General features: G+C 29.8%; 1 protein-coding gene across 1 annotated transcript; it reads left to right on the forward strand.

The window, feature by feature from the left end:
* The first annotated feature begins 497 nt into the window (after nucleotides 1-497).
* On the forward strand, nucleotides 498-27,626 carry NMUR1 (neuromedin U receptor). Its single transcript, XM_051210796.1, has 5 exons — nucleotides 498-808; nucleotides 17,781-18,415; nucleotides 23,224-23,470; nucleotides 26,445-26,561; nucleotides 27,227-27,626. Exons 1-5 carry the CDS (start codon nucleotides 550-552, stop codon nucleotides 27,445-27,447), a joined length of 1,479 nt encoding a protein of 492 aa, XP_051070816.1. The 5' UTR covers nucleotides 498-549; the 3' UTR covers nucleotides 27,448-27,626.
* Nucleotides 27,627-27,767: the final 141 nt, after the last annotated feature.

The raw sequence follows: 27,767 nt of genomic DNA on the forward strand, positions 1-27,767 counted from the left end.
TTGATTCATTAAAACACATCGTTAAGTAAAGTTTTACTTCAGCAGCCTTATCTATTCAACGAACAAAAAATTCAAGAGTTTTAATAGATATAAATGATTAGAAATCACTCTTTAGTTATGAAACAGTTAAAACACATCAAATTTGTGAGTAGCTAACATTTAGGATATTTAAAACCAACTGATAACCAGTAAGGAAATAGTATTTGAGATTTTTCGAAATATAACCTTGTCAACAAAAAACGTCTACTTTCTGTTCAATCTAAATAAATTCGCAGAGCTAAAAGAGTGTTTCGCTTTCACAACACTTCTGACACATTTCTTATTATTTAATAACTTTACAGTAATTGGTTCTATTTTATTAACGAATAGTTTTAAAGGATTAAACGCATAGGGTAGAAATTTTTCAGATCTAATTTGTTTTGGGCGATAGTTTTTATTCAGATTGAAATGAATTCATCTGTAGAAATCTTCTTTTCAGTAAAGTCACTATTTTATTTACTTATCTTTTTAAAAAAACATCCCATTCTTGTTGAAATCGTTCATTGAAAAATGAATGTAAATACTACAAACTGTAATGAACTAATAGATGAATTGAAATTTATGTGGATAGAACATGAATTAGGACCACAGCGAATGTCGTTAACACGTCAAATTTCAATTGGTATTGTATATACTTCTATTTTTTGTACTGGTCTACTTGGTAATTTAGCTACATGTATCGTAATTGCTCGTAATTCGTTTATGCATACCAGGACAAATTGTTATTTATTTACATTATCTGTCAGTGATTTATTATTATTAATTTTTGGTAAGTTATTATTGACTAATTGTAATTTGTGTTACAACGACTTCTTATATCACTGAAATTAAAATAAAAATGATCACAGTATTTGGGTATATGATCTATAAATATATTTTATATATTTTGAAGGTGATATTCATCAAAAATAACTGTTCAGAGGAGAACTGTCGAATGCCATTTGGTATTACGCATTTTTGTTGCCCCACCATAGAGCTACTTATATATATGTTTTATAACCCAGTACCACTCTACCATCAAACTCTGGTGATAGAATTCATTTATTTATATCCTAGTTCTCATCATAATTATTCTCACATCCAAAACAATTGTTTTTGCATGTCATAGTTTCAGAAAATCCATCTATAGACTATTCATTTATAAGCCAAGAATCGTGAGTGGATGGGTTAGATGAGTTGCCAAATTTTTTGAAAAAACGGCAATGTGCAGGCAGCAAAATATTGCTTGAGTATTTTTAAACTCTGCAAAAATAGTATATCGATTTAGATGTGTGAGTAAAAATATGTAGACGAAATTATGACGTAACCATTAGAAAGATGAAGATTTTTGTTTTACACCAGAATAACTGTCGAACATCTGTATGTACACTTTACGGGTATTAAGCCGTAGAGGAGAAAAATATTGAAACATAAGATTAAGTAACTACTGCACAAAATCAAATTACAGATATTTGGTAATATGTTTATGCTGAGCAGTTAGACAGTTAGTAACATAACTACACCAACGAAATACCTTTGTTATATTTAACAATGATCGTTGAGATTGAAATATCAATTGTAATTAAAGCGTAATGGTCCTGTGCTTAATACCATAAAATAGATTTACTTCATGAAAGTGTTTGCTTTAACACATGATAATGCGGTGGAGTATTTGAGAATGTGTAAGGTTTATTAAACTTGGTCATTTAGATTTATATCAAACAGTGTGTGTAATTACTGGTTTGTTTCTCACTTTTGTATAAAACGGACTCAATAAATCTCAAAAGAATAATGAAATCAAATTTACAATGGATTTCCAAAAGATAAATACTAAAATCCATTTCATTTGATGCAAACGTTTTCAGTTGGCTGATAAATATCAAATGGAAATGTCAAAGCATGGGGTAAAGTAATTTACTGATTTGTCAATATGTTTACACCCGATTAATTGAACCATTTAGATAAACTCGGACGATTCAATGATCAACGCAGGGTATAAATATAGTTTAAACTACGCTTTTGTAGTTTTAACACTGATCAATTTGCTCCTTTTAAAAATGCTCTCATTTAGTCGCTATCGTAATAGCTGTAAAATCCAACATGTATTCAACACATATTTTTAGTTGAAGAAGGATAAAGTTACGTTAGAATTATTACACAATTTTTATTATCATATTTAGTGTATATATATTATGTAATAGATAACTGATCATTTCTGAACCGATCAAAAATATCTGTATTTGAAGATAATTAACGCATGATCCTTGTTATATTATTTTTTCTGAATATTAAAAAGGTAATAAAACGTAGAATCATAAAAGTCGCAAAAATGTTTTATATGTAACCGTGTCTAAACATAAACATGTATATCATGTATATATACAGAGCACTGAGATAATCATTATAAAAAAACAAATCTCAGACTTGAGCAAAATATCAAATAAAATAGTAATACATTCAATGGTTAAATAAGATATTAATATTATCAGTTAAAAGCTGTTTAAGCAAGGTATCTGGATGGTGTAATTTCAAAAGAAACAAATGATTGAAACAATATTTATTAGGAAAAATGGTATATAAATTGCTTTGTGATTGTCAGCCCTTACAAAATACAGTGATATTACCTATCGGTGCTTTAGTGCTGTGTTTGTAATTAACCTGTTATCTACGTAGAAATTATATTAATAAATTACTGTCAAATGATGAAGTATTCTTAAAGTACTAACTTCAACGTTAGCAACAAAATTATTAAGAGCAGTACAAGATGAATAACGATTCATTTTTTTAATAAACGTATTTATGGAAATCATAGAATGATGCTTTTGAAAGATCTTCCTTTATTCAAAGTAAGTCTGCTCAACACTTGGTCAAATAAAACTTTAATGCGTTATTTTTTATTTACGGAAGATGCTTTCAATGATTATTATGTACTTAAGTTAATTTCATCAAAATGTTTAAGCTATTTTGTGGATATCATATTATTTCCTATCATTTGAATTATACTACGATATGATCGCTAACATTAAAATCATAACAAATTAAACCAATCGGATTACAACAATAAAGAGAAAAAAGTATGGTGTCAAGGTTCATATACGTATATATTGTCTTTTTTTAAACATTATCTAATGTTTTAGTGACTTTTACCAATTCTTGTAAGAAATCTGATAATATACATTAAAGATTCCACAAACCATGACAACAAACAGCGGATTCCTCACTTTCGTTGCTATAAAAGTTGATTTTTGCATTATACGTTCTTCAGGGCGGATATTCTTTTTGGCTTTTTATATTTTGAAATTAGTGTTCCGTTTGGTATGGTTATTGGAGTTAATAGTTTATAAGGTCAAGTTTGTAAAATAACTATCAGATTTTAGATTTTACATGTCTAAGGTCCAATATACGTTTATCCATATATATTTTCAAAGTAATTTTCTATTTCGTGCGTTTTATGATATGAACCCAGTTAAAAGGTTAATTTGACCGAAATATTGTAAGCATATTTCCCAAAAATCATGAATGTGGCAAAGGCTCTTAATCTTGATATTCCAGAGACCAGTATTTTCGAGACTCAACTACAATTATGATGAAGTGGTTCCATTAAATCTTACAAATAATCAGACGTTCATCGTCTAAAGAGGATTTCGTTGCTATCACACCTAAAGAACTTATATATATTATTAACTGTTATTAATAATAAACAAGGTAATTAATTAGTAGTTCTTTCAACGTACTAATTATTTTATCGACATTCCGGATAAAAATCAACCCTAGCCTAATTATAAACATACATAGAAGATACTATAGGATTAATGTCAACAGTCTGATTTATTCTTTAATTCTTGTTGCTTGTTTACATCATCATATCCAGAAAAAAGAATTCGTCAAGAGTCAGTATGCACTCATATCTCTAAATGAATTTTATGGAAATCTAAAACAAATACTCGTTCAGGATAGGCAAGTATTCATCTAGTCACACACACTACGTTGTAATAACATGTTTGCATTAGTTTAGTCTTTTCACATATTTGTTGCTTGAATTATTTCATATCCCAGATATCTCAAAAAGTGAATGTTACGTACTGGGCTTGATTGTGTAACAATACTTTGGTTTTGTTTCTCTTGCCATCATAAGGTTTCACAAGATCGTTAATCACCAATAGGTAGTTTGATCTGCTTTTCAAAAGACTGATGCCCATTGAAAAATCTGTTGATACTTATGAATAGTTACCTTAGTTTATATTCAAATCACATTCAATCAATGTATTAAATAAGGTATTAAACAAACGATTCCTCTACAATTGCTATAATCACTATCATTCAATGTAGAAATAAGAATTAAAAACTTTACCTGACATCTAAATTTAATTTTCAGATATAAAAGTATTATTCTATTTTAGTTAATAAAGTATAATATCTTACGGAAACACATACAACAAACCTAGCATGAAACTGAAAGTTGAAGTAGATATACCTAATTGAGTTTACTTTAAATGTTAGTTTCGGTGAAAGTTTTGTCAACTCTGGAGGTACGATAGTGAATAGAGCTAATTTAACATATTTTAACCTTATTGGTTTTTTTAGTGTGATTTAGTGACGCCGCTGCTTATCAACTCTCATCTGGATAGTTGAGAATAAAGTAGATAGTTTAAACTGAAGTATAAATATAGTTTACAATGATAAAAATGAATCATCTCTATACAGTTCAGTCATAACGCTGTCATGAAATTGAAATGTTTATTAAAAATGATAAACTAAATGATCGATATCATGGTTGAAGTTGATATTGACATGAATACACACTTGAATTAATGCAGGAATTTAGGTGTTAGACATTTTTTTTGAAACACAAGTATCTGTGAAAATTCACTTGGTATCGTTTACTTGAATCTTCCTATTGATGATTAGGACTGTAATTGATCAATCTCTCATTGGCATATGTGCATACTGTGTGTATTGCCTCTATATAGCCTTAATTCACAAGCATTATATGCAAAGATGGATAGTAGCTAGCAGTGGAATCCGAAAGGCTATGGTTACAATTGGTACGTATTTGCAAATACTCTAATAGAATTCCAAAGAAAACAACCATTATTTATGACTGAATTAATTTTTCCGTAAACTTTGTTGTCTATTATGTCGAATTCTGATGAAACTTCATCTTATTTATAGCATAACATTATTATTGTATGTTTTCCTTTGTCACCTATTCGTCTCATGAAAACATATTTAAAAAAATATTACGGTTTACAGAGAAAAAAAGAAGAAAGGAAAACACAATAAGTCAATGGAAGAAATTCCATTGATTCAGTTACTTTTATCAAGTGTATTATCATCATCGTCATCATAAATAAGAGCTGTAATTTATTTTGCTGACTGACTATTTAAAAATTCAGATTAGAATTTAATGGGGAAATTCTATTTAATAAACCATGATAAATTGTCTTTATTTGATTTTCATAAATAATTCATCATTCAATTGTTTATGCCATAAAAATTTTTTTTCTTTTCTTTTCGATTTTGATAAAAACAAAATATTTGACCTAAATTTCATCTAATTACATTTGAATATGAGATTTTTCAAGAAAACGTCTTGATTTTCTCCATGACAACAACTGACGTATGGACATTTGATTTTCACTAATTTTTTATCCTTAAATAACAGAATTCTCTATTGAAAAGTATTTTGTTCATCAATCAAATTTTATTTTAAAGATGATTGTTTAATGAATATCCTAAGGTTAACTAAGTCAATGGACAGGTTCTTATGTTACAGTGAAAACCTTAACAGAAAAATGACTGCACAATGGTGATATTTATTAACATAACATGGAGAATATGTTATCAGGATGGGTTTAAACACTGGATAATATAAAATTTAACTCATTTATAATTTCATACAGTGTTTTGTTTTGTAAATGAGATTATAGCAATATCACTGATAACTTAATATTAAAAAATTCTTCAGACTCAGTTAATTTAGCACAGATTAGAAACGAACCTAAATTTATAAAATTACACTCAACTACTGTAGTTTATTTTCAAAAAGTACATTCAGCTAAAAGTGAACTCTATGTTTTCATATTTTCTCGTATACAGTTCTTAGGGTACTATTATTTTTCATTGTATGTTTAGTTCTTTCTTAGTTTGTTTTGACTCATTTAACAATAGGTCATCAAATTTTACATGTAAATATTAGATGTATTCGTTAACCTAGATTTTGTTTCTTGTTTTCCCCATGGGTTTGATTGGTTCTGAATTTTGAAATGTAAATTATTAACAGTGTGTTTAATTATTAAACAATTACTAAATATCACATTTTGGTATTTAATGAAATCGTAGTAGTTTCATATAAACTATATATCCATATATTATCACGAAAACCCTTGATGTATTTCTTTAAAGTAAAACTTCAGAAATCATGATAATTAAAATTATTTGTCATAAAATGGTATGTAGTTAAGTCGAACTGACCTGAAATAGCGTACTGTGATTAGTCGTTTTAAACTAGTTGCTTTCATTATTTAGTGGAGATGAAGTGTTGATTTAGTACGAGTAGAAAGATATAGCTGTTAAAGCTTCAAAGCATTCATATCAAACACTTCATTAAAGTCATTTTAAACTCATAAACTATTTATTTTCTATATCAATCTGTCCTGATAAATTCTCTTGGACTTATAGTTTGTTTAATTAGTGCATGAGGCTTTTTTTCTTTTTGGTCTTTCAAGATAATTTTTGTAATAAACTAAATAAGAAGAACCGAGGGCTTTAAAGCCTATCAGTATCATACAACCAGCACAGATTTCATATTGAATATTTAGCTGTCACCTGCATTAATAAAATAGTCATTCTAATAGTAAGGAGTATATATATATGATATCAAACTAGTATCAAATCATCATCAGAGTTTGACTCTATGGTGCAGAGTAACCACAGCACTCTGACAAATGTTTCAAATAAATTCCTTGATAACTTTTTATTCAGAAAATACTAGGTTAGTCAATGGTGTGTTTCATATTCGTTAAACTCTGATTTAACCTACGGAGTTATACGTCAACCTTCGTTGCGAAAATTCACGTTCAAATACTGTTAAGTCCAATTTATCATTGTTAAGTACAGATTTATTTTCCAAAATGCTAGCATTTTTAATAATTAACTGTTCCAGTAAACAAATATATAGACGGCTAAAACTAATCAGTTATAACACAATTATAACTGGAATGAACTGAGATTTGACGAGTATTTAACAACTGTATAAATAGAAACTTATTCCAAACCAGACAACCATATTTTGTAGATGATTTATTCTGAAAGACAATTTATAATAGACTAATTTGTGTATACGTTTGTCAATATGGACAAAATGAGAAGCATATTATATGTTCTGACAATAATAGTTGTAGAAATGTTTAATAGATATGTGTTGTTGTTCTTTTATTTAATTAACCAAATGAAACATTTTAGCTGTATGTAGTAAGTGTTTATGTTTAGGTCTAAATATACACTAAATAGTATAAATTAAATTATTGCATATATAATTGGTAGCTTAAATCATAGTTAATAAGTCCATTCCAGTTGGTACAATTTCGCGTTTATGTGTAACATCGTTCGTTGAGTAAAATATTTGATATTTGAAGAAATACTATCTAATTGTTTCCTCGTTTATTTGGAAATGGTTTATATTGCTGTATAATATCAACTAAATATTTAATGATAACCGAAAGGTTACCTGACGGATGATTCTTTTGACTGTCAAAATAGTTTAGCAGATTAGACAACCAACTTGAAAGATAAGCGATACTGAGTTCTTATACCAAAAGCGTTTACTTGCAATAAAAACACATTAGTTGGAAGTAAACGTCTCGATGGAGTTATCTCAAAAACTTAAATAAATAAGTCTATTCAAGAAGGCCGTAATCAGGTTATAACTGTTCGTATGTTTAGGGAACACTTATTTTTCTTTCTGAAAGTGAATACAATTTCGACACATATATTCTTCCTTTTCCTCAAACTGTGGCTCACAGATATAAGTTTTATCGATAACGCCGACCAACTTCAGAAAATCACATACTGTTAGTACTTCTTATCTTATGAGTAATCACTTGTTAAAGTCGTAATCACATTTTGTTGTTTTATAGCTTGCATTAGCGATTTTGATAAAACTAGTTTGTAAAAATAATCTTCATTCTAACTTGTCAACTTGAATTGTAATGAAGATTGTCTATGACTACCTGCTGTATGATCTATATAAGAAAGGTCAGTTTTATAAAATTAACTACATCCTAAATATTAACCTACATTTTCTGAAGAAATGAACTCTTGTGCACCAAGAAACCTGGTTCAATCTAAACGTGACGCACTTTATTTAAAGGTCTTTATTTGCAATTTCCTAGTTAAACAAGTGTCCCAGACAGTCTACTACGACTTTCTAAAATCTAAATGTAAGGTGTATGTATAACCTACATGTAATCTAATAAAATTCATAATAATGACAAGAAATTCATATCGGATAGATATCTAGGAAATTGATTTATGGGCTATAAAAATCCCTAGTTAAGTGACTTATTTCAGTATGCAAAAAATCAGTAGGTTCATTGTTATTAAATACAACTGTTTAATACAACAAACTGATGATTAGAAATGTGCCACTTCTATGGTTAATTTTATCGTGAATAATAAACTGCTGCTGAAATATTCGTTTATTTCGATCTTTAAAAATCGAACGAAGATTTGTAAAAACCTCGGTGATTAAATTGAAATATCTCCAAAGTTTAGCACGGTAGTTTCGTCCAAATCTCTCTTGCAGAAATATTTAAAATCAAAATTAACAAATATAAATAAGGTCATTAAATAACTATTTAACAAAAAGTTGTCTAATTATGTCCAAATATCCAATATAGTTGGTTGTATGAATGTGGGTTATCATATATTAAATGTAATCAAATTGTGCTATTTTTAGAAATTGATGGCCATATTTAGCTTTAGGGTATGCTTAGTATAATACTAGAATTTTCGGTTGGTCGTCTTAGCTTGAGCTGATCAAAGAATGTATTGGTTGACGTAAATATACAAATAGATAATTACATGAATATTTTTATGTTGAATAAAAGGGTTGACCAATTAATATTTAGATATAATAACCACCTAAAATATTGGATATCGATCTTTGGTAATGGCTATGTATGAGTTGAAAATGAATACAAGAGTACGATTTTAGCCGTTCAGTACATAATTATTTTGTGATTTCATTTACGTTTTGTAATTTTAAGTATTCAATTAAAGGAGCTCGTACCAAACTTCCAAGTGAAACGTTTGAGACAGTTAATTTCAACCACTGGTATTTCTGCAATTAGGATTCTTACTTTAGTTGTCTTCCATAAACATCCGTCAACTATTGTGAAAGTATAATTTCGAAATTGTAAGGGAGCTTTTTCAGTATAGTTTTATGAAATTTTTTGATTTACAGTTCAAACCAACAATTATTCAGCCGTTGAAAACAAGAAAGCCTTGAAAACCTGTTTCATTTGTCCATATAACTTACCATCAGTGTTCATTCATGACCTCCCAAGTGTTCGAATTCAAGGCCTTCTAGAAGTAACTTTCAGAGTGTGGTTTACATTATAAAGAAGTGACTAAAGGTGATGGATGATGATAAAAGTGTGAAACATTCGATTCTAACTCAGTAGTACAAAAGTCAAGTGAAATCCTAGGCTCAATATCTGGCATCGTTGTAGAGAAACTCTTGGAGGGTTCCATACTTGAACAACACAGATGCTCAGTTATAATGGTTTTGACTGCAATGGCTCATGACGAAGGCCGCAAATCATAACTCTTTCTTTAATTAACTTATGATATACGAGGCATTTATGTTGTTTATTCCAAATGTATGATATGAATAAGTAATATTTTGTTTTTCAATAGGCATATACACAAATGGACTAATTGTTCGTAGACTGTATCGTTTTTTATTTATTGTTTTCATATACGGGCCGCTGTAAATTTACTAAAGTCAGTTATTGTAGGATACAGTAATTCAATTCGAATATTATCTTTGTTTTTCTCAAGCAAAAATGTAGGAAAACGTTTACTTGTATATAGCGTCACCATTAGAATATTTGTACTATTTGCCTTATGTTGTCTAACGCGTTAATATTCCTCTGAAAACTAATCATTTCCGTAAATAAAGAACCAGACAAATTAGATTTGTAGTTGCAAATTGTTCTCAGTGTTTATTATAGAGTAAATAACTTATCAGAATATGCATAAAGAAATTTTAATAAAATATACTGGCCATTATGGACCAAAATAATGTAAAGGAATAAATGAGAGGCAGTTTTCTGGTTCTGTATATAATTTATAATCCTACATTAACATAGTTGCTCCATGACAAACTAATTGAAAAGAAATACTTCTTCGTTCAACTTGTGCATTTAAATATTTAATTGTCGTAGTACAAGACAGATTGTAGTACAGCATGACTCGAGCCTGAGACCTTCGGCTTCGCTTGAACGCCTGACCTCCAAATCACTGAGCTGGGATCCAACGGTGTTAATGTTTAACCTCAACCAATCCATGATATTGCGCGACCATCTTTTCTATTTTAGTTATAATAACACTTGATTATTTCACTAAAGTCACTCGGTTTTTAAGAATTTCTACACTAAACAATTTTTAAAAGTATAAGCATTTCTGTTTGTTTGTGTGCTTAATAAAAATAAACATTTTCATTATGAAATCACTGATAGTTTGAGTCACAAATTAACCAGATTGTGGTTTCAATGCATTGTTTTGTTTTATAACAGGTAGTTTCAAATAAACTATAAGTTAGAGTTTTCAGGTACAATACATTTATCTAAGAAAGCAAGATAAACGAACTTTGGCCACTATAAAATTTTTGCAGGGATTCATTTTACTTGGTTTTAATGTACTAGTTTTTCTACACATAATTTAACACGGCAATAATAAAAATCCAGCCTGAGGACTAGCTTCTTAATTTCTTGACTTTTGTTCTGTTGTCATTAAGCATTTATATTTGATACTCTTCGGTTACAAAGTTTAATGTATAGGTTAGTCTCTAGGACTTAAACGTAGCTGCGAAGAGACAAAAATCTATACTGTGATAATTGTTGATAATGTAAACCCCATATAAATTTACTGGTGTCGAAATACATTTAGTTTTATGGGGAGAAATTACTTATAAAATTCATTACATGAATCACCTTTTATTTTCATTTGCGATTCAACTTAAGATTCATTAACTAGAATAATAATAGTAATTCATTCAGTATAAAATAAGGTATTTTGAACATCTGTAAGCAATCACATATAAATTAATACTTATCCCTCATAATGTATGAAATTTAATGGGTCGGAAAGAGAGGTTGCAATTCGTGAGTTTCATCATGTGTAACCTATTTGTAATTTACCTTCTGACATTCAATGGTTACAATGCTTCCAGTTATTTGCTTTTAACAATTTGCTAAATTAAAATTTCAAACGCGGAACTGTTTTTAAAAAAACCCTTAAGTATTTTATAAGAATTATCCGTTCTTATACTGTTCATAAACAAACTATTGATCTATATAATCTAGGACAAAATGCGAACTATTCAAGCAAATAGATCGTTATTATATTAATTTATTATTAATTCTCTGTTTTCACTCATTTCACTGAAAAGAATTACAATGACAAATAACATCATGAAACAAGATAAATTTTGTATTTCAAGTATATTTCTGACTTCTGTTATGAAGTTTTGATAGAATCAAACGAGAGACAATTTTATGTAAAAATGATTTCTAATAAGTAGAGTACAGTCATTAGAAGTCAAATATAAGGATGTAAAGTAAGTATAATTTGCATTCAGATAGTACTAAATAAAATTGAACATTATTGTATCATACAGAAATATTTCAACGTTTAGGATCTGTGTTGTAGTCCGTTTTACAAACGTATCTGAGGCACATAGAAAGGATTCATTTTTGTCGTTGTAAGTGATAATATCGTTTTCAACAGATAGCTAAATATTGACTAACTAAACTTTTATCTAGGGTTGTAATATACTGATAGAATAATATTCTCGCTGATAAGTTTATGCTTTTAAGGTTATCCTAAAAGTGGTATCACGTTCAGTGCTTTTTAAGTAGAAATACGTGACTTTATTTGTTCTGTATGCTGAACTAAACAGTCTACATTTATAGATATTCAAGTGGAACGCCATAATAGATACAGAAATTAACTTACTAGTTTGTGAATAAATAATCCATTATCTTCACAACATCTATTACAGATACTACACCCTTTGCATGAAGTGCTGGTTAGTGTTGCTGTGTAATATTTTTGTAAGCAACACAGTCATAGCTCATTAAAAATCACATAAAAGCAATAATACTTATACTAATTGCTTTAATGATTTTTATTGTTGCATGAACGGGTTTTCAAAAGCGGTCATTTTTGAAGGGCTATTTTGTAAAGTCTTTATTAAATATCTTGAAAATTACGTTCAGGACTTCTTCATATCTAACGGTGATATTCGAAACATATGTTGATTATTCACGTTATCGATAACAAACACACTTTTCTCCGAAAATTCGCTATACATAATAAATACTTCTGTTTCGATGCATCAGTAAGTAAACTTATCTTACTGAACACAAAAGTTTATATTATCAAGAATATATTTTTATCTAGTTTCCACAGCATAATAACTAACTAATACATTCTATACATTCATGTAACCATTGTACATTGAAAATTCTCTTCAACATTTCAAGTCAATAAGTATAGCATTTAACGCCAACAGTGATACCGTTTATGAATATCTGGTTCATTTCTGTAAGTCGTTTTTGTGTTTATTTCTTCTAATTATTTAATAAGATAGTTTACTCTTTTACTATAAATAGAATATAACGCACAAATAAGTTACTCAATTCAATACTAAACAACCGATTTGTGTTTATTTTTTATATTTATCTATGAACATTTAAATGATGTATATTTGAAAATTGTTTAAGTAGAAATGAATATTGCCTCAAGGAGTTAGTTTATAATTCATCTATTTACGCAATCGTTTTTCGTTCTTCTTTCCTTTCTTTTCTGTAACAAAATAATTATGTTTACTTTGCCAAAACACGTTAAATAGTATCGAAAGTGACGATGTTTGTTTTAAAAATTTCCCTAATACTAATCACAATGTCCGTCATAATAATTGCTTTAGATTTGTTGATATCTTGACTATTTGTTACATATATTTAATAAAATATAACATTAATAATAAATCAATCTTGTTTTTCTTTTTTCAGATGAGTCTTTGTGTTTAAATGAATAAATTAATTTGACTAATTGATGTTTTGAGTTAGGGAAATAAATAGAAAATGTATCATGAACCTTTTGAATAAGTAAAAATATAATAAAACACTACCCTTATTATGAATGTAACAATAGAAGTCTAATGTAATGGCAAATTATTCAACGTAAACAATTTTAAATTTGTTTAACATTCTATTTTTATGTTTAAAAATATTTGTTAATTACTTATGTTATGTTTTTCAATTTTCAATTGATATCTGCGTCGTTCTTCACTTAGATATGAAAATGACGTTTAACAGAAACAGAACCATAGTATTAATATATGACTTAATTTTGATAATAAGTTAAGTGTTTTATTGGATTAAACGGTTTTCGCTAAACACATTGATAATTTCTCAAAAGAGATTTTGTGGATGGTTGAGATCATAAGTTAATTGAAGCTAGACCACCATGGAAAATTTGGAAACACTAGATAATTGTCAGAGACTATGAGAGGAAGTAGACTATTGAAAGTGTAAAAGTAATTTTCTTGGTGTTAATAAATTATGAAACAGAAATTTGTTTGTTTGGATAGCTCAGTTTCTTTAGCATCAGAAGTGAGTTTTTAAAGTTATTTTGTTAAATAATTTAACTAATATCTACTGCAAAGTATTATATACCGATTATGAGCTGTATCGTAACTTCATAAAATATCGATAATGACTGGGACCCTTTCTGACACTAATCAACATATGCTCACTAGTGACTGGCTTCAAGAGGTATTTCCTGGAGTTCTAGTGAGAATCAGTGACGAACGGAGTTCAACTGGGTCTGTTGTGAGATAATAACTCACTAAAGGCAATCGTGGATGTGTCGCTCAATTTTGTGGATTAGTTGAAGTTAGACATTAACACCGTTGGATGCTCACTGGACTATAGGTTAACTGTTCGCGTGCGAGAGCGATAGGTCCTGGGTTGGAATCTTTCGGGGCGGGGTCGTGGATGCGCACCGCTGAGGAGTCCCACAATAGGACGAAATGGCCTTCCAATGCTTCCAGGTTTTCCATGTCTGTCTAGCTTCAATTGATTCATGATCTCAACTATTAAAATTACTATAATATCCAAAAAACCCCTTCTGATACGGATTTACTTTGAAATAGTGAGGTAAACTGAGTACAAATTACATTCTTCATGACATCTATCAATTTAACTTGCACTGTAATAACAATTCAATTGATGGATACGAAAATATTTATTTACCTTTCAGTTGGAGTGTCATCATTATATGTATAGAAAACATTAGTTGTAGTTTTCCTTTGATAAATATTTGCTACATAGTTTTGCATAACTTAATTATTACTATTTCTCCGAATGTGTAATTTGTATGTGGTAGACGCCTAATTAGCTATATTTTTATTTGCTGAGTGAAAGAAAATTCAGCGAAGAAAATTTTCCTATCGACGAAATCATTTACTTAAGCTGTACATTCGCATTGCTAGTTATATGGAAAATATATATCTATAGATGGATAGAAAAGATTGCATCATAAATTGATTCGAGACTCTTATTGCCAAATGAGGTTACGCAATAATCAGGGGGTATCTACACAGTCAAAGGAACCGGGTCGAAGAAAAGTTGAATCAAAATCTTATGCACTGCTGAGGCATTGGCAATCCACCAACTCAACCCCGAACTTTGAGTGCGAAAACGATTTATCCAACCTCTCATCCTTCCTTGGACCTAATTCCCTTTATTAGCATGGTTCGGGTTTTTTTCTTCACTTTTATTTGATTATTATTGATTTTTTTAATTGTTGTCTTTTTCAATTTTAAACAGTAATCAGTTATTATTATCGATTAACAATTTTTGGTGATTATTATTCAGTTTTTATTATTATGACCATTCTGTTTGTTATTTTTCTTCATATCCGTCAACTGGGCAATTATCTGACCTTTATATACTTTTCCTAACCCTTGATTATTACGTAACCTCATCAATTTATGATGCAATCTTTTCTATCCTTCTATAGACAATATATTTTCCATATAACTATAAATACGAATGTACTGTTTAAGTAAATAATTTCGTCGAAAACAACATTTTCTTCTCTGATTTCTGCTTATTTTTATTCAATGACACAATGGGTTATTTTAATTGATTATTGGACCTATATTTGTTCATATGTAAATGTAAATCGTCCATTGATAAATATTCATAGTTAGTCAAGCGAAAATAAGTGCAAAGCAGTTAATAGGATCAAGGTGCCATATGTGTTTGGTAAGCTTGATATTTGTCCAGAGAGAAATAAATTTGTATATTTGTATGGATCGAAGGGCTTGCCACAGTATTACACAAAACTTCTGTCTCTTCCGCGATTGTATCCGGAAAGTTTGATATGGTTATCTGATAGCAAATATTCATCAACATCTTTCTTTCATATCCAAAAAAAAAAACAAAATTTAGGGGGTTTATGTATTTCTCTATTCAAATACATTTCTTGCATAGGTTTACCTTTAGCGACATATCTATTTTCTTTGTAATTCGAATATCTGGAAAAATTTTTCTACCTCTCGTTTTGGCCTTCTATGTGAACTTTAAAGTTGAGTAGAGTTCTCTAAATATCTTGAGAATCTCTAAATAGCCAGGATAATCTTCGCAAAAGATGTATGTACCATCCATATGTTGGCATCATGTAAGGTTATTATTAATTTGTACAAGTACCCAGTTTTCTAGTTAGGATTAAAAAATGTGTGCTAATATGGGACCCATTGGTGAACCCACCGTGGCTCCATCCATTTGCCCATAAATACGGCCACGGAACATGAATTTCACATTTATAGTGCACTTTAGAAACAATTAGTTCATAACGTCAACTGTCATTGGAATTTCTACTTTACTTTCCATAATTTGTTCACACATATATATTTGACGATTTCTAAGAGTAGCAGGTTTGTGAATGATGTTACTTATAAAAGTATTATTGTTTGTTCTGAAGTATTTGAATGTTTGACCTTATTTAGAAATTATAATACATCCCTAACACGCTGCTTATGGAGTGATTTTGGAATAGACCAAAATTGATTTCTTAAGGAGAGCAAGAACGAAGATTGGTGCAGAATAATATGAATTCATTTTATTTCGTTAGGTTCTCATCAGCTGCTTACAACCTAAAATATTTGAAATTCAAAATTATTACAGATATTGACATATACATAAGAGGGTGATTAAAGATGAATAAATGTATCATGGTGTAGCGAAGATTCCGATAGAGTTAATGAGCTCATAAAATTTTGTCTCGAATAAATAAATAAAGTTTGAGAGGGAAAGTTCTGGAACATTGAAATAGTGATTAGAACTCATGAAAATAGATTAATGGTAATAGAGAAAATATAAATTGAAATCAATCAGTTATGTATGATGTAATTTAAACTTCAAAAAGAGTTGCAATAATGACGCAATAAATAAATTAATAGGAGCAAATGAATAGAAAGGGTGGCGGTTATTGTTACCAGGGTAAAGAAAGATTTATTACTGTCTCTTTTTGTATACATAGATCTAGTTTTAAACGTCTGATTGCTATTGCTTCAGCAAATTTCAAAAGGTTGGAGTTTGATTGTTTGTTAATCACCTTGAAGGACTTCAGTATATCAACTTCATGTCCTGTATCAAGGAGATGTCTTGTGATGGCACCAATTTTTGTTCTTGCTCTCTTTAAGATAATGAAGGGAACTATGTGTATGAAAATTGATTTCATTGGAACACTTGGTTTTTATATTTTTATTAGTCCGTATGACCTTGACAGATGAATTCCCATCGGCTTAATCGTTTCGTATATGTATGCCAACATCATCTACTGATCTCTAAGCTTCTTTAAAAATGTTACTGGATCATTCTCTATTTCTTTACTGTAATATTTCCGGTCAGTTAGTTCCTGGAATTTTAATTCGTCGTTTGAGATATTATTCATTTTATTATTGCGGTTGTTTGTCAAGAAGAACAACTCCTAACCATTCATTCGGTTTCGTAATAATCAAATTTTGTCTTTAACAATTTTCTTGATTGTTACCTTGTGCATTTACTCGAAAATACCTCCGTTATAATATATATTTATGTGTATATTGGTCTTTAACTGATAGGAAAAATCAAATAGATTTGATTTGAATGGTTTCAGTTCTTGATCGGAAGTCAGGACCGTAATTTAAAAGATTTCATCTCAAATTTGTCTATCCCTTCGGAACAAGAATATCGACTTACAGTTGTAGAATTTACTGAAGACGATTCCCGATTTTCATATTTCCGTATTTTTAATAAAATGAAAAATAAATTATTGATTATTTTCAAAATATTGGATAAACTGTAAAACATTTTAATTATATTCAACAATTAGTCACCTAATATTATATCAAATTAAATTAGTGAATAAAAAATATAGTTTTTCGGGATTTTACCACCTGACTTTTTCTAAATTTTCTATAGGTCTCCCTTTTGAACTTCAAACTGTTTTGGATAAATCGTATCCATGGAGATTGGGAACAGTGTTTTGTCGGTTCAGAATCTTTTTAACTGAATTATGTCCGTTAGTAAGTATACTGATCTTAACAATATTCAGCGTTGAACGATATTTATCAATATGTCATCCATTTAGAAGAATTTTACAATTTTCACAGTATGATACTGGACATCCGTGTAATCGTACTTCATATATGCATAATGTCAATAGTAAAGCATCTCACAGTAGTGAAAGAATATCAAAAGTAATGAATTCACAAATGAGAAACAGTACACAAATACATTGTTCAAATGGTCAGCCACATTATAAACGTGGCCATACACCGTATATGGTACAAATCAATGCTCTTAAATCATGCTTTCTATTAATTTTCTGTGTCTGGATTATTGGCAGTTGTTGTGCTATAGTAATCGCTGGATTGTCAAAAGTATTTTGTGCTGTCAATTTACCTACCATTGACGCATTTATAAATAATACGTGCACTGATCATTATCACACTACAGTGATTCAATTTTATTTGACACCTGAATGTTTATTAAACAGTGAGATGTGGACACCAGGTGAAGCTTTACCCGACTCAGCAGTATGTGCACCGTCTAATGTGAGTTTTAAATAAATTTTGTCCGGAAAATAGTTTTTCTTAACTCTGTTATTTAACAAACACAATAATGAAGCCAATACTATAATTAGTGATCTAGGAGTTGATGTACAATAATTTAAAAGTGTATATTTCATATGTAAATTAATGCTTCTGTCAATTTGGTTTTTAATACAAATATAAAATCGTGTCGAATAGCATCGTTTCATGTCATGAATGGATAAACTTACTAGGCTATCATGGTAACTCATAATTAGAACTGGAATGAATGATAACTGGATAATTAGTTTCATTAACATAAAAATGGTTTATATTTGCGAAAAAACAATTTAGTTTTCTCAATTATTCTCGTAGCGAGTCAAAATTAATCAGACTATTAAACATATGTCACGCTTTAAAGCTAAAGATGCTGTCATATCTGGAATAATTTCACAAAGATAGTTAGGTATACAAACATCATCAGGGTCAATTATTAATTAAAATACCATTTCAGAATAGCCACTATTGTAATAACTATGTGAAAACATCATAATCTATTTGCCGATCGAACTAAAATATGATACGTCAAGAAAATAAAGATCAACAGTCACATTATCTCAGAATATATTTATTAGACAGTGTTATAGAAAACATGTCTGAATGATTATTATTTAAAATAGGATTTATTTATTACAGACTCTGTATCATATAAAACATTTATTTAGGTTATGGTAGTTTCTAGGAATGAGTTATTGAATCCAGACGTTTAGAAAAATCAGTAGTTTCTGTTTGAACTATATCTCTTCGTCTACAGCTATCTATTTATACACTGAGTTGATTTGTTAGTAGTGATTAATGTTGTGTTAAATAGTTCATATTAATCAATCAAAATTTTTCTATGACGTTGGAATTCAGTAACAATGCAAATGGTTGCATCATGTGGTACATTATTTGATGTTGACTGGTAACATACATTTTTAAAACCAGGTTTTCCTGCTAGTTTGAGTTAATTAGCAAAACGCATTTGCAATCTTGTCAGAAATGATACTTTAAAAAGTGAAAGATTAAGTGAAAAATGTAGAGTGTTGTTTACAAGATAAGCGTAAAAAGTATTTTATTTTTATTCTGATTTTTCCTAAACAATTTCACTCCTACGTTTTTGATATAGTTTAAAGTACAGAAATTTATATATCAGCAAATTTTCTGAAAATTTCAGCCAATAATGCAGACAAACAAAGCATACTTGAACAACGTTTGATCATTAGCTTAATCCACTTCAATCACATCTATAGAAGAACAAATAAGTTTGCTTGTATTTAATTTAGTTCAATCTTTTCAACAAACATAGTTCATTTATACCAACACACTTCAAAGTGTTCAAAATGCTTATTAAACTTCTCTTGATAAAACACCAACCTGATATCTTTTGCTTTAATATTCATGAATTTATATCGTAATTTATATAGAAAAAAGACATATGTGCATTACTTTTAAATGATACATATCTCTTCTAGGTTAATACCTAAAGGATTAATTTTCACTAAATTTTTTAAAACAAGTTTCCAAGGACAATCAAATTATTTAATAAACTTGTAAGGTGAAACTTTATTTTTTTGGGAAAAATTTAAAATGAAAATGTTAGTAACCTTATTAAGCCGTTTAATAAATGAATTGTGATTGTGACAAAATAATTGTTTTTAAGAAAACAAAAAAATTTTGAATGGTGTCAAATAATTAGAAAAGATGAGGACTAAATTAATCAGTTATTAGTCTCCATTACTTAATTAAAGAAATGAAGTTGAATGGTTCAAGAGTAAGCTTTAACCAAATGGTTGTATATTAATTAATAATGAAAAAAAACAAAAGAAGAAATAATTCAGTAAATGAGATGATATAAGAATCGAATTATTTCACTAAATTTAAAGTGCTGTAAATCATTGTAATGAATTCTGACCCATTTTATAAAATAGTTGGATGAAAATGAACTTGATAATGTTACCTCTGTCTTATATGGAATTCTCTGTTTGAGGTAATTAAAACTACATTTACTGTTACTTTGATTAAGCAAAAGTTAATCTTTTTTTCAAAATAACCCCATAATTTCATTATGGTTAGCCTTAAATAAGATTAATATATTTTTCATAGTTGAATTTGAGTCAATTGAAGCTAGACTACCATGGAAGACCTGGAAGCACTGGACGGTGGCGCAACTTCGTGGATTGGTTGAAATTATACATTAACACCGTCGGATGCTGGCCGACTCAGTGGTCTAGAATTTAGGCGTTCGCGCACGAGACCGATAGATTTGGGGTTTGAAACTTGCGAGGTGGGATTGTGAATACGCATTGCTGAGGAGTCTCATAATAGGACGAAACGGTCATCCAGTGCTTTCAGGTTTTCCATGGTGGTCTTGCTTCAATTTACTCGTGAATTCAACTATTAAGTTACTAAAATATTCACAAAACCCTTTTCTGATTAATATATAACAGCAGTTTGTGCGTACCAGATATTCATAGATTTATGTTATCAACTAAGATTTCTCTGCTAGATTACAAAATTATCAAACTTTGTTTTAGATTGTGTTAATCTCTCAGTACAATGCAATTTTTTACTGCACATTATATAATTATGAAACAATATTGAAACACGACAAATGATTATAAGGTAAATGTACTCACTAAAGAAAATGTAAAATGACCGGGAACTGGATACTGTTGTGAATAGTCTCAAGAAAATGGAAACCGTTACTATATACAACACTAAAATAATCAATATACAATTTTTGGTCAGTAATAAGAGGTCGAACATTTGAACAAGATGTGTCAAAAATATTTATATCTCCATAAATTCAGTATAGGCAGAAACTTGATCGGCCTTACTTTAATTTCTATCCGAAAAAACTCTGAAGAAGTAGCTTACATTAAGTCACGAAAAGTCAGAAATACAATTTGTCTATTCATTGGGACGTAACAAAAATATATTTATTATAAATTGTCAAATTATATTTGATGACAGAAAATAAAGACAAATCATCAGACATTGAGATTAATAGATTTGATTTTTCGTCTTGAGTGTGATCTGGCAGTTAACGTCAAGTTCAGTCACAACAAATGCTCATCAAAAACGTTTAAAATCCATACATTTTGTTGAACCAGCAACTTTAAAAACTTAGCAAAGCCACTTTTTAATATTAGAGATACTGACATCCCACTGGAGTGTGCTAGGGAATATTACCGTCTAATTCGGTTATCTGACATGAAACCATTGTGTCTATCTAACTAGTCATGTCACATGATCTTTGTATACCATAAACATGCAAACGTTTTTCATAGAATATTTGTGTTCGTTTGACTTGTAGTTAACATAATAAACTGATTGTTTTTATTAAACCCAGTCATTGAAGTGTACTATAAAAGGAAAGTACAGGATCCAAAATTGCTTTACTGTTGACGAAATGGAGATAAGATAATTTGAGATTTTCGATTATGATCATTTTAGTGATGATTCAAGAGATATCTTGAACATACTTTATCAAACGCAATAACTTTCAGTCAATAAAAATGTCCGTAAAAGATTTTTGAGATTGTTGAATTTCCTTGGAATCATGAACCAGTCAATGTTAGACTACTATTGCAAACCTGTAAACACTGGACGGCCATTTCGTCATAGTATGGGACTCCTTAACAGCGAGCATCCACGATCCCGCACGCAGAAATTGAATTCACTACTTTCAGTTTCGCGCAAACGTTTCATCTCTAAACTACTGAGCCGGTGTCCAATGATGTTAAAAATGCTTTTACGAACTGATTTTTTAGCAATAGAACACAGTTTCAGCAAAAGCCTCACTTGCCATAAAAACATACAAATCGAGATTCAGTATTTACACATCAGTCGATGCAAACTGTTGTAATTTTTTCAAGATATAAATTGCTTACAAATTGTGAATGACATTCTTAGCATCAAAACTGAATTAAAATAGTCACTTTTTCTTGATATAAATTCATGATGAATTTATGCACTGCTATCATCTGATCGAACATTTCAAACTATTTTATATTAAAAAAGTGTTTCACCAAATCAAGATTTCTTTCTGACGATTTTATTTTTAAAATATGTACAGTCGTATTGTATGAAATAACTAATATGATGATAGGTTTATTTGTTAGTAAGTACGTTTATCATTGGCATTGGAACACTGTATTTCATACGAGTGGATAAAACGTATAAAGTCAATCGTTACGCTAACTTGAAAGCAAAAGTACTATGTGTCACTGAAGATCATATGAACAAATGAGGAGTGAAAAATTAAGCAGGTAAATAAGGGTTATTGTAAGTAGTGAGAGTAGGATATGACTGATGATTGTAAGATAATACTGGCTAGAGAATGAATGAAATTCGAGAATTTTAGTTGCTAGAATTAGTTTGACTAGAGAAGATAAGATTACTTTTAATTTAAAGACGAAAAGGACAAAAAATAAACAAGCTGAAAAGAAATAACCAAAATATAAAGGTAGACAGAGCTCTGTCTTCAGACTTTATATATCTAACGCTATGTAGTTTTTTTAAGCATCGCCACTTGAAGATAGCTGGAGTGTTTCATGGGGAATTTTTATCTACGTCTCTGAACAGATATCTCTACTAATAATGAAAAAATAGATCACACCGATTTTTCATAAGCCTTTTTTAATTTGTAATTCTGTTACTTATTTATTAGTTCCACCGGGTAACTATTTAAAACTTCTATTGCACTTACTATTACTCTTTATAACCATTGTGCCAAAATATTTCCGTTTTAAATTGTTAATTAAATTTTATCATATTTCACATATCAGGATTCAAAATGGGCTGCATATCTCAGTATTCCAGTCGTTTTACAATTATGGACATTTTTATTCTTTTTTACTCCAATGGTTATTATGTCTGTTTTGTATGGATTAATGGCGATACAATTAAGCCATTCAAATCTCGGTCTTCGTGCACAGAGTAAGTCCAAACACGGAAAGGGTAAATCATCTTCATGCAGCATATCCAAAACTCGTTCATCAGGAAATTGTCGAAGAGGTATTGTTAGAATGTTAGGTAAGTCGTTGAGAAATTACATATGTAGTATCATTTTAGACTACGAAGTAATAAGACAACTTCTCTAGAATTATAGATTTTGTTGATAACTATTATACTACGAAATATTTTTGAAGAAAGCACAAAAGGTTTGTTCAGTTGATTAATCTATAAGTTGCTGAAACTAAAATTTATGCATCACAGTTAGTTCTCAGAGAACCCGTGATGTAGCTAAAAAAGGCACTTAGGAGATCTAAATGTCCAATCCTTAAAATTCAGTCAAACAAATGAGGAAAACAAAGTAAAATGAGCCAATAAAACATTAGATACGAAGACACTATAAGAAAACGGTAAGGTTATCACAAAGGCATACATTTGCATAAAATTAAATATTTATTACATTCCCTGGAATATTTATAGTTTTTCGCTTATCTTTGAAGTACTCACCTGATATATCACTTACATCCAGTTTAAAAAATTGTAAATATTAAGCAATGGGTAAACCTAAGATTATTGGCCAATTAAAAATTGTTTGTAGGAAATGAGTTTGAGAGAACAAATTGAACTATCCAGTGAAACTTCAATGAACGGTTATTTTATTATTCTTGGTCTTCACAAACACTCGTTAACATAGATTTATTGTTTATCAAAATTCATGATGCACGGATATCCACGATATTCATACATCTGACTTTCTAGTCTGTATATGTTAGATCGTGTAAATGTTAATCAATCTTGCTGTAGATGAATAGGGATACTGGTCATGCTAAGATAAAGCAACGATAAATTTACTTGTGACTTATTACATCATATGTAAATGTAACATAATGCTTTGTAGGTGAGGGAGATCTCTGAAATCAGAAATATCACCTTCTGAAAGATATTTCCTGAAATAATTTATTGTGTATGTATCCAGAGTTCTGAATATAGTAGCCAGTATGATCGAGGAGTTAATTTGAACTTCATGATGGCCACTAGTAGACATTTATACCTAAACATAGGAACATACTGGTCTACTGCATATGGTTTAGATAATTTCCATACCTACACTTAGATTCTTTTTCCGTCTTTAATATTGTTTTAAACGCTATTAAATTTATTCGGCTTCTAAGGCTCATAACCGACAGTTTGATTGGATAGTTCATAGACTTCTGGCTAACAATTGACTGATCACTGTGACCATTTTCATAAATGTTAAGTCCTTCTTAATGCTGATTTGATTCTACCGAACAAATTGGAATATATCCACTGTATTGAGATCTTATGTGGTTGGAGGTGGTTGACTAGAAACCCTGAACCTAGGTTCCATGCTATTTGATACTTATCACTAAGACGTATATGTGAAAGGAAAGTCAACCGCGATCTGAAAAGCACAACTATAGTGTTTTGAAACATCAAGTTGGATAACGCGGGATTGAATCCTCCAGGGAGCACCAGTTACCTCAATATTATAGGTATGTCTTGCTAATGATCGTCAAAACGCTTATGACCTAGGTCAACTGTTTCCTGTCGGCTACTTTCAACAACCTAATATATCAACATAGTGCATTCCAAATCAATTACATTAGTGGCCACATTTCGAAGTGATCAACAGAACTCAATCACCAATCTCATACAATAATCAAGCTAAAAAACGCTGTACCGATACCGAGTCATTTTTATGAATTAAGTTGGAAAGTCTCAGTCATGCTTGGCTTAGTTTTAATATATTAGTGATTTGGTGTATATGGTTATGTCATCAAAAACCGGCACTAAATTAATTAGTAGCATCATATTTATAGTAAACTGTTTGGTGTTGGAGGTGTTCTCTAAATTCAGACAACACAGAACTAACAACCTCAACCTTAAACATAAATGTTCATCATCTCAAAATCGTCAGATGTTCGGCTACAAAAATGTTGAATGTTTTCAATTTCTATACCTCTGTTACGCATACATTTGACAGAAATTAAATTTGTCGGATTCTTATTACACAGATTACTAACCGTATAGCAAACTTGATAAAGTGAGTGGTACTTATATTATGTATTTTTTCAGATATGAATGGGCCTTTTAGGGTAGATGAAGGTAGTATGGTTATTATTTAGTGGCGAAAAATTATTAACAGTTTTATTGTGTCATTCACAAATATTTTATTGATGTTATTTTCGTATTGTCCTAATTATAAGCTTTCATATAACTCATTTACTTTTGATATCAGTTTGACCATTCATAAATTTTCATGGTTGAAATCACGAGTTTATCTAAGCTAGACTACAACTGAAAATCTAGAAGCACAGGATGGCCGTTTCGTCCTAGTATGGAACTTCTCAGCAGTGTGCATCCACGGTCCCTCATGACAGGCTCGAACCCAAGACCTCCGTTGGTGGGTACTTCTGGGGAGCCCTACAATAGGATAAAATGATCGCTCAGTTCTTCCAAGTTTTCAATAGTGGTCTAGCTCAGGTCAACTCATGATTTCAACTGTGAAAATACTACAATCACCACAGATCCCTCATACATTTATAAATGATCGTTAATTAATTATGTGCTTATTGCTTAGCTTTTGGTGCACTTAACAGAGTTATGTAAAATTACGATTTGTAGTGCCTTATAGTCGGGTAATTAGTATGCACAATGTTGTGTTTTTTCGGGCTTATGCAGGAAAAGGAATATCGACTTACTGTCTTTGTTCTTTGATTGGCTATTGGAGTTGGAAGGAATTTGAGTGAACACGTAGAAATAAAGATTTTTTGTCATTTGTGACGGGCAATTATTTATTGGTCAAATTAAAGGTCACCGGTCAAACAGGTATTAGCAAACTTAAAGTTAGTGAACTCTATTATCTCACGATACAATCAACTGGACTTATAAATTATTAAAGGTCATAACAGTATAATATTTGCTAATGAACCTTGAGGTATCCCTTACATTAAAATGAGAATCTTTTTACTAGTTTAGCAAGAATAATGATCATGGAAATTTCTCAAACTTCCACAAACATTTTTGTTTTCAGTGGCTGTAGTGGTAGCTTTTTTCATTTGTTGGGCCCCATTTCATCTACAACGTGTTCTTACTTCTGCAAATGTCCAAATGACGTGGTTTTTGATTGATTTCCTCTTCTATGTGTCCGGTAAGAAAAACATTTATTTGCATAATTAGATCATAAATCTTTTTCATCTTATGTAAACATTTATTATTTATTATATGTGATTAGCTTTAGACTTCTGTCTGATATTCAACAACGGCTATAAATTAAAACTTAAATAAGCATAAACTGATGAATGTATATTATTTAGTGAATGATTGGAGACAACGAAGTACTTGGTGGTGACCAAATGTATTGGATTCAGAGATCCAACATTTGTTCTCTTTGAGTGTGATGATACATTGGTGAAATATATATATTCGTTTCTTATAAAACTTAGCCATAAACGCTACATTTTCTTTAGAAATGCAAGTGGTTTCCTGGCCGACCACATGGACTTATTATTTGACTGGCTTCTGGTTGACATAATGTATCAATAATTGTTTATTACCATACTTCGCATCCAGAAAGGTCAAGTTCGTGATAACTAAAATTTAGACATTTTAAGTCCAAAGAATTTAGATAAAAGCTATGCTTTATAAGCGAACAAATAATTTTACAATTTGAAAGCAAGTTATTTGAATCGAAAATCAGTGGAGTTATTTATGAGTCTAATATCAACTTATACAGTAAAATATTTCGATTTCCGTTTTTATTAATAATCATACTTAGGTATTAGTAAATCAATCACATTTTTCTTACCTTTTTAGGATTTCTTTATTATATGAGCGCAACAGTAAATCCGATCCTGTATAGCTTGATGTCTGCTAGATTTCGACGCGCATTTATATCTACATTTAGAATAAAACAGACAAGAGCAGAAGATGTGTCATATATCCATCCGATAGTTTCGGTAAGGATTGTTAAAATTAATAAACGTGAACAAAATATTTGTTCATTGAAAGATGATAAACAAACTACAATCCAATGAACTTCTCTGTTGCAACAGTGTAACACTGAATATATTTGTTTTAATAATTTGATGAACAAAACTAATGAGACGAAAATTATAGAATAAAAGTATTGTATATGTAGAACAATATCATCAAGTTTTATAAACTGTCGTGCATACTTCTTTCACTGGGTTCAATAAAATATATTACTGATGTACTTACTTTTTTTTAAATGTTGCTCATCCACTTCCTATACCGTGTAGTAATTTATACTGTCCTATTTAGTTCTTATGATTATATGAAATGCAAAACAAAATATCGGTTGATATTATGACAGATATTATTTGCTTATAAGAGA

The sequence above is a fragment of the Schistosoma haematobium genome, chromosome ZW, assembly GCF_000699445.3.
Source record: "Schistosoma haematobium chromosome ZW, whole genome shotgun sequence".
NCBI classification, from domain to species: Eukaryota; Metazoa; Platyhelminthes; class Trematoda; order Strigeidida; family Schistosomatidae; genus Schistosoma; species Schistosoma haematobium.